Source organism: Carlito syrichta, unplaced genomic scaffold (genome assembly GCF_000164805.1).
Source record: "Carlito syrichta isolate Samal-C Ts95f unplaced genomic scaffold, Tarsius_syrichta-2.0.1 Scaffold311222, whole genome shotgun sequence".
Taxonomy (NCBI): domain Eukaryota; kingdom Metazoa; phylum Chordata; class Mammalia; order Primates; family Tarsiidae; genus Carlito; species Carlito syrichta.
Genome location: NW_007255318.1, coordinates 618,185 through 627,105, shown reverse-complemented (window position 1 = coordinate 627,105; position 8,921 = coordinate 618,185). Strand labels below are relative to the sequence as shown.

At 42.7% G+C, this 8,921-nt stretch overlaps 1 protein-coding gene across 1 annotated transcript in view; it reads right to left on the bottom strand.

The window, feature by feature from the left end:
- Nucleotides 1-2,300: 2,300 nt before the first annotated feature.
- Nucleotides 2,301-8,921, bottom strand: part of XRCC2 (X-ray repair cross complementing 2) — a 28,044-nt gene continuing 21,423 nt past the window's right edge. The window contains exon 3 of the mRNA XM_008068569.2: nt 2,301-3,170. Coding sequence (XP_008066760.1) covers nt 2,449-3,170 — 722 coding nt within the window. The 3' untranslated portion in view covers nt 2,301-2,448. The remainder of the gene's footprint in view (nt 3,171-8,921) is intronic.

The window sequence follows — 8,921 nt, the reverse complement described above, 5'->3', positions numbered from 1 at the left end:
CCTCAACTCTCAGTAAGAGTAGTTCCTAGACAGGCCTTGCTTCTGAGGGAGATGATCCTGAGGCTCCCTGAGAAAGTGGGGAAAAAGAAAGTGAGAGATGGAAGAGAGGAAGGTAATAACCTTGTATTAAAGAACAAACTATTGCCACCACGCCTGGCTAATTTTTTATTTTTTGAGAGATAAGTTCTTGCCAAGTTGCCCAATCTGGTCTCAAACCCCTGGGCTCAGGCAATCCTCTCGCCTCAGTCTCCCAAAGTGCTGGAATTATAGGTGTAAGTCACTGTACCCAGGGGTAGGGTTTTTAAAAAGCCCTTTAAAAGAAACTGTTACATATGTGAATTTACAGTTTAATAGTTTTAACTGACTAGGTAACAAGTAAATGAACAAATTCATGAGAACACTATTGTCTCTTCTCCTTTTCCCACAGAGAAACTAAGATACTTATGTGGCAAATGACATTCAAACATACAGATTATGCCGGGGCGGTGGCTCACGCCTATAATTCCAGCACTTTGGGAGGCCAAGGTGAAAAGACTGCCTGAATCCATGGGTTGGAGACCAGTTTGGGCAACATGGCGAGACCTCATCTCTACAATAAATAAAACAAAACAAAACAGACCCAAAAAAACCAAACAGATTAAAAGAGATTGCTGAGGTTAGTCTGAATATCAAATATTAAATTAGCCAGGCATGGTATCTCACACCTGTAATCCCAGCACTTTGGGAGGTGGAGACAAGAGGACCACCTGAGCCTACAGGATCGAGACCAGCCTGGACAACATAGAGACCTCATCTCTACAATAAATAAAAAAATTTGCTTGGTGTGATAGTGTGTGCCTGTGGTTCCAGCTACTTGGAAGGCTGGGGTGGAAGGATCACCTGAGTCCAGGAGTTGGGGCTAAGGTGGCCGTGAACGTGCCACTGCACTGCAACCTAGGTGATAGAGTGAGACCCTGACAAAAAAAAAAGGATGTAACTTAATGTTTTCTTGATGAAAACGTGTAAACAGAATTTCTAAAAGTTTCTTCCTCTACCATGATGCCGCCTTATATACCCCTTGAGGCACATGCACCTCGCTATGGCAACACCAGCCAAAGATGCCTAGCCGTGTCCAGCTCTCAGTTAGAAATAACTCAATCCAAGTCACTGTATGTGTGATTATTCTTTTTTTTTTTTTTTTTGAGTTGGAGTCTCATTCTGTCACCCAGGCTGGAGTGCAGTAGCATGCTCACAGCCACCGCAGCCTCGACCTGCTGGGTTCAGGTGATCCTTCCACCTCAGCCTTCCAAGTAGCTGAACTACAGGCATGTGCCACCACACCTGGCTAATTTTTTGATTTATTGGAGAGATGAGGTCTCACCAAGTTGTCCAGGCTGGTCTCGAACCTGTAGGCTCAGGCAATCGTCTCACCTAAGCCTCCCAAAGTGCTGGGATTATATAGGCGTGAGCTACCACGCCCGGCCCTAACATACAGTTTTAAGACAGTTTCAGTATTTGTCTATCACAAAGAGGAGAACACTTCAAAATGAACTTCATAGAGTTTCTCGAATGGGTATGTTATTTTTCTGTGTTTTTAAGATTATACAGAGACCCAAACATAATGCAATTCCATCTTGGAATACAGCATAACTCAAATTCAAATGCTCAAACATTCCATAGTTTTTGGTGTAAAGGGCATATTGTTAGACAGAACTGTGTTTTCATCCCTTATACAGTAATAACAGCTCTACTGAAACATTTTACAAAGTCCCAGGGAGTTATATGAGAGGTTAGAAATGCAATTAAACTTTTCTAAACAAATTAATTACTTAACTGAATTATAAAAATGTGACACAGGTTGGGTGCAATGGCTCACGCCTGTAATCCCAGCACTTTGGAAGGTAGAGGCAAGAGGATTGCCTCTGAGCCCAGGATTGTTGAGAACAATCTACAATAAATTAAAAAAGTAGCTGGGCATGGTGGCGTACGCCTGTGGTTCCAGCTACACAAAGGCTGAGATGGAAGGATTCCCCTGAGCCCAGAAAGTCAAGGCTGCAGTGGCTGTGACTAGGCGGCAGAGTGAGACTTTGACTTGAAAAAAGAAAAAAAAGTGACACAAAGTTATAGAAGTCCATTTTATTTAGGCTTAAATAGGTATATATTATTTATATGGTTTTTGAACATGTTTAATATAAAGTTTAATTGTGAATATTACTTTTACTTATCTTCAATGGCCTAGAAAGAGAATAGTCTGAAGTTTTGCTCCAGTACTTTAAGAAATCCATTCTATGTAGAGATACTGTTATGCTAATTCCCCTAGAGTTTAAAAATGTTGGTGCACTCCAGTCTGGGCGACAGAGTGAGACTCCGACTGGAAAAAAAAAAAATGTTGCAATCAGAACACTTCGGCTTAAGGAAAACGTTTAAGACTTGCATAATATCCTGCAAAACCCTGTTTTATGATACATATCAACAAAACTCAAGCCCACTTTCTCTAATAATAAAAAAGTGTTTTTTAAAACTGTTATTTTTTAAATGACGTGAAACTAATGAAAACTGGATGCTGCTTTTGGAATCATCTTGTTTGGAGAAAAATATTCTGTGCTTTACCACTTGTTGCCATGCCTTACAGAGATAGGGTCTGTAGTCTACATCCATGTCGCACGGATATCTAAGAGCATAAGGGGGTTCTTCTGGTGAATGTGAGGTTTTCTGCATTATAGTTTGTGTTGTTGCAAAAAGAACCAAGCGATACTCCTTCACAAGTTTCTCTAATAGCTGAGAACACTTCTTCAGAGTAGACTCCTGTAAGTTAACACTTTCTCCTCCATTGGCACGGTCTAACCAGTAAAAAGCAGACAGGCCATCCAAAATCACGAGGCAGAGAGAAGGATGACCACAAAACATAGTTTCTAGTGAATAAAGTGTGAGAAGTAAGTGGGTGCTACTACTGCAGTACACCAAAAAAAATCTTCCAAGGCAATATTTTATGATTTCTTCAGAGCTTTGGGATAGTCTATGCTCAAGAATTGTAACAAGCCGAAGCATATCGAAGTGATAATCTGTATCAATAAACAAGACTTCTACTTCCAGGCCACCTTCCGATTTTGGAAGTATACATCGTGCTGTTAAATGATAAAGCATTTCTGTTTTTCCTGTCCCTTCTGGACCATGAAATTCAAGAATATCACCTGTGTGAAATTAAATGTCAGTCAAAGTACAGCAGTTCAACAATAGGTTACAAAATGAAAATCCTTATACCTAACCCTGAATTGTACCCCACATCTTTTAAATAAATAAATAGAAAGGAAAAAAAAAAAGAAAAATCTGCAAAAAAGTTAACAAAGACATTTACAGGAATGTGAAAGAAAATATAAATTCACTTGGCCAAAATGGATCTGTATAAGCAAATACAAATAAATTAAAAACAAATAATCACATTTTGCCTCTGAGAAAGAAGTTGGCTATTAAATTAGCCTCAAGAAAAATTTTTTTTTTTTTTTTTTTTGAGTTGGAGTCTCACTCTGTCACCCAGACTGGACCTGCTGGGCTCCGGCAATCCTTCCGCCTCAGCCTTCCGAGTAGCCGGAATTACAGGCATGCGCTACCACGCCCGGCTGATTTTTTGATTTATTATAGAGATGAGGTCTCGTTGCCCAGGCGGGTCTCAAACCCATGGGCTCAGGCAATCCACTCACCTCAGCCTCCCAAAGGCGCGGGATTACAGGCTGAGCCACCGAGCCCGGCTAAAAAAATTTTTTTAAAAGAGTGATATGGTTGAAGGGAGTCCAAGGGAGTCTCCTTGGGATGGGTCCACATGCACTCTGAAGTGGGTGATGTTGGAAAGTGAAGAACAAAGTGCCGCCAAGGTCTAGGGTCTCTCAAAATCTTATTAATATGGTACACCAGATGCATTCTCTCCCTCTTCCTAATTTGAGGGGGAAGGCAATGTGCCTACCTTCAAAACCATTTTTCTTATCTGTAGTCGGTGAGATAATGCCTGCTGGAAACTTCTTTTTTTGATTTGGAGTCTCACTTTGTCACCCAGGCTGGAGGGCAATGGCACGTTCCCATCTACATCTACCACAGCCTCGACCTGCTGGGCTCAGGTAATCCTTCCGCCTCAGCCTTCCAAGCAGCTGGAACTAAAGACATGCGCCGCCATGCCCGGCTAATTTTTAAAAATTTATTGTAGATATGAGGTCTTGCCAAGTTGCCCAGGTTGGTCTCCAACCCATGGGCTCAGGCAATCCTCTCACCTTGGCCTTCCAAAGTGCTGGGATTATAGGGGTGAGCCACTGTGCCTGGCCCTGCTGGAAACTTCTACACTTTGTTTTCCAATATAGGGGCCACTTCTGCCCTGTCACTCCCATTTCTGGGGTGAAGCAGCTATCGAGAAACAACGAGGATGAAAGGCAGAATGGCGGAGCAGGGAGACAGAGGCACTCAGATCTTGGATAACAATGGAACCCCATACCAGCCATTACACCCTGCCTCTATACATTGAGGATGTGAGGAAAATAAACCTCTACCTGAGTAAATCACCAAGTTGGACTTCTATTACATGCAGTTGAAAGCAATCCTAATTAAGATTTCTCAGGCCAGGTGCAGTGGTTTAGCCTGTAATCCCAGCACTTCGGGAGGCTGAGGCAAGAGGATTACTTGAGGCCAGGGGATCAAGGCCAGCCTGGGCAACATAGCAAGACTCTGTTTCTCCAAAAATTAAAAAAAAATTAGCCAGGTGTGGTGGTGTGTGCCTGTAGTCCTAGCTAGCTACTCAAGAGGCTGAAAAGGGAGGACTGCCTAAGCCTAGGAGGTCAAGGCTGCCATGAGCCATGAATGTGTCACTGCACTCCAGCTTAGGTGACAGATTAAGATTCAACTCAGAAAAAAAAAAAAAAAGCAGATGCTTAGGCTCCAACTAATTACAGTCTATATAAAAATTCAATTACTTTATTTCCTGTTATTACTAACAAATCACTGTATATTGGAGTACACACAAATAATGTATAAGAAATCTAGCAAGTTACCATCATGTCATACTATTTATTAGTTAGTATATAAAACTTCAGCCAATTTTCACTATAATCTCACATACAATTTGTGATTCTAAATTTATGTTAAAAGAATTTTTAAAAATGATTTCAGTCTCAAAGAGTAAAACTATTTTCATATTAACAATTGTTCATCAGTACTTTGTGTGTGTGTGTGTGTGTGTGTGTGTGTGTGTGTGTGTAAAATTAGGGCATTTGGGCTGGGTACAGTGGTTCACGTCTTTAATCCCAGCACTTTGGGAGGCCAAGGTGAGTGAATTGCCTGAGCCCACAGGTTCGAAACCAGCCTGAGAAACTTGGCGAGACCTCATCTCTAAAATAAATCAAATAAATTAGCCAGGTGTGGTGGCGCATGCCTGTAGTTCCATCTACTTAGAAGACTGAGGCAGAAGGATCACCTGAGCCCAGCAGGTTGAGGTTGTGGTGGCTGTGAGTGTGCCACTGCACTTCAGCCTGGGCAACAAAGTGAGACTCTGACTTAAACAAATAAGATAAAATAATAAAACAAAATATAAAAATTTATTTAAAAAATCATCTAAAAAAAAAGTTAACAGTGACTAAACCTATATTTACCCTAGATGTTCAGTATACACTCTCCTACCAAGGAGCTAAGCCGAACCCTCCAAAAGTCTTTTACTGCCCTATATTATTCATTTATTCATTATTTTTGAGTCAGAATCTCATCTGTTGTCCAGGCAGGAGTGCGGTGGCATGCTGTTCATGGCTACTGCAGCCTTGACCTGCTGGCATCAGGCGATCCTTCTGCCTCAAACTTCCAAGTAGCTGGAGCTACAAGTATGTGCCACCACACCCTGCTAAGTTTTTAATTTACTGTGGTGACGAGTTCTTAACAAGTTGCCCAGACTGGTCCCCAACCCCAGGAATCAGGCAATCTGCTCCCCTCGGCTACTCAAAATGCTGGGATTATGCATTTGAGCCACAGCGCCCGTCTGCCCCATGTTATTAAAAGAGAATAAACTGCATGCATTAGATGAAGAAACCTTAACACAGAACCAATTTTTTTTCTCACTCTGTTGCCCAGGGTGGAGTGTCATGGTGTGATCATAGCTCACTGCAGCTTTGAAATCCTGGGATCATGCAATCCTCCCACCAACCTTCACCTCCCAAGTAGCTAAGATGACAGATGACATGCAACCATGACTGGCTAGTTTTTTCTTTCTTTCTTTTTCTTAATTGTTTGTGAAGATAAATTCCTGGCCTCAAATGATCCTCTCGCCTCAGTCTCCCAAAGCACTAGGATTATGGGGGTAAACTACCATGCTAAGCCCAAAATAATATTAATTTTTCTTTTATTTTTTAGAGTCAGTTGCCTAGGCTGTAGTGCAATGGCATGCTCATCGCTACTGCAGCCTCAACCTGCTGGGCTCAGACGATCCTTCCACTTCAGCCTTCCAAGTAGCTGGAACTACAGGCACACACCACCATGCCCGGATCATTATTTGATTTATTGTAGAGACACGGTCTCGCCAAGTTGCCCAGGCTGGTCTTGAACCCGTGGGCTCAGGCAATCCTCTCGTCTCATCCTCCCAAACTGCTGGGTTTACAGGCTTGAGCCACAGGCCAAACAATATTAATGTTAATGAGGGAAAGTTGAAAACAGATTAGAACAATTAATCCCAAAGTGGTCTGTTGGAAACTATGGTCTATGCAGAAGCACGAGATGGGGAACCAAAGAGCAGATGGCACCAAGTCCTCCCTCTCCTGTCCCCAGGAAAATAACCAGAAGAGGCAGCTCCACAGCCACTGCCTTACTAGCAAATTTATGCCAGAGAAGAACCTTCTTCACCCAAGTCTCCTTTGACCCTGACAGCACTCTGAGGTAGAAGTAGCCTTTACCACCACCCAGCATCATGTTTATCACACTGTATAATCACTGACAATTTACTTGTTTCCTGACTTTCTGACCCCAGCAAAAAACAGTGTTTTTTGAATGTACTTTTTCAGATTACTTTCTTCTCAAAAATCCTCTTGAGATTGGCCTGGTGTCTCACGCCTATAATCCTAGCACTTTGGGAGGCTGAGGTGAGAGGATTGCCTCAGTCTGCAGGTTTGAGATCAGACTGGGCAACTTGGTGAGATCTCATCTCTACAGTAAATAAAAAAATTAGCTGGGCATGGTGGCACATGCCTGTAGTTCTAGCTACTTGAAAGCTGAGATGGAAGGATAGCCTGAGCCCAGCAGGTAGAGGCTGTGGTGGCTGGGAGCGGCCACTGCACTCCAGTCTGAGTGACAGAGACTCCAACTCAAAAAAAAAAAAAAAAAAGAAAAGAATCTCTAATACTATTGTAAACATATTTTTAATGCTTTTTTGGATCATAGTTATTGAGTACCATATCTCAATCCGTTACGTCTTCAGTACTATAATGATTATAATCTGCAAATCCAACATATTGGTTATATAGTTAGTAAGTTTGGTACCAAACGATGTATTTTTTGGCTTTGTCTTTCTTTTCCTTATTTCGAATGATCTTTAGATTCTTAAGCTCTTTCTGACAATCTGTTACCCAAACTCCTTTCAGCACTCTATTTGTAAGAGTAACTATCAAGGCCAAACCAGATTTTCTGATTTTGTTTAATACCTTAAAGTGCCAAAACATAGGATTTTTTTTTTTTTTTTGAGTCAGAATCTCACTCTGTCGCCCAGGCTGGAGGGCAGTGAGTGGCAAGCTCACGGTCACCACAGCCTCGACCTGCTGGGCTCTGGCAATCCTTCCACCTCAGCCTTCCAAGTAGCTGGAACTACAGGCACATGCTACCACACCCTGCTAATTTTTTGGTTTGTTGTAGAACGAGATCTCTCCAAGTTGCCTGGGCTGGTCTCGAACCCACAGGTTCAAACAATTCACTTGCCTAGGCCTCCCAAAGTGCTGGGATTACAGGGTGAGCCACTGAGTCTGGCCCTGAAGTAGTCAAATTTCTATCCATGCTGGTCAGGCGTGGTGGCTCAGTCTATAATCCCAGCACATTGGGAGGCCAAGGTGAGAGGATAGCCTGAGCCGTGGGTGTGGGTGGGGATGGGGTGTTGGTTTGAGACCAGTCCGGGCAACTTGGTGAGACCTCATCACTATAATATATCACAAAAAAACTACCTGGGCGTGGTGGCGTGCATCTGTAGTTCTGGCTACCCAGAAAGATAAGGTGAAAGGATCACCTGAGCCCAGCGGGTGGAGGCTGTGGTAGCCATGAATGTGCCACTGACCTCCAGACTGGGTGACAAGAGTGAGACTTCAACTCAAAAAAAAAAAAAAAAATGTCTATCCATGCTGTTACTTTGAAAGAGGTGAATGCTGAATGCCCCTCTAGTGTCTGTTTTTGTTTTGTTTTTTGAGTCGGAGTCTCACTCTGTCACCCAAGCTGGAGTGCAGTGGCACGCTCACGGCCATCGCAGCCTCAACCTGCCACCACGCCCAGCTAATGTTTTTTATTTATTTATTGTTGAGATGAGATCTTGCCAAGTTGCCCAGGCTAGTCTTGAACCCCTAGACTCAGGTAGTCCTCTCGCTTCCACCTTCCAAAGTGCTGGAATTACAGGCATGAGCCACCATGCCTGGCAACCTCAATTTTTTAAGGTTCACCTTAACAATATCCTTCACTATAGAGAAATACAAAGACAGTTCAGTTTTTTGTCTAACATATTTGATCAAAATTTGTCTTTTATTTTTGATAGTTTTGACTAGAAAATCTGGCATACAAAAAATACTAAAGGAAGTCCTTCAAGCTGAATGAAAGGACAGTGGACAGTAACTCAAATCCAAATGAGGAAATAAAGAACCCAGGTAAGCCAGGCTCGGTGGCTCAGCCTGTAATTCCGTGCCTTTGGGAGGCTGAGGTGAGTGGATTGCCTGAGCCTGCGGGTTCGAGACCCA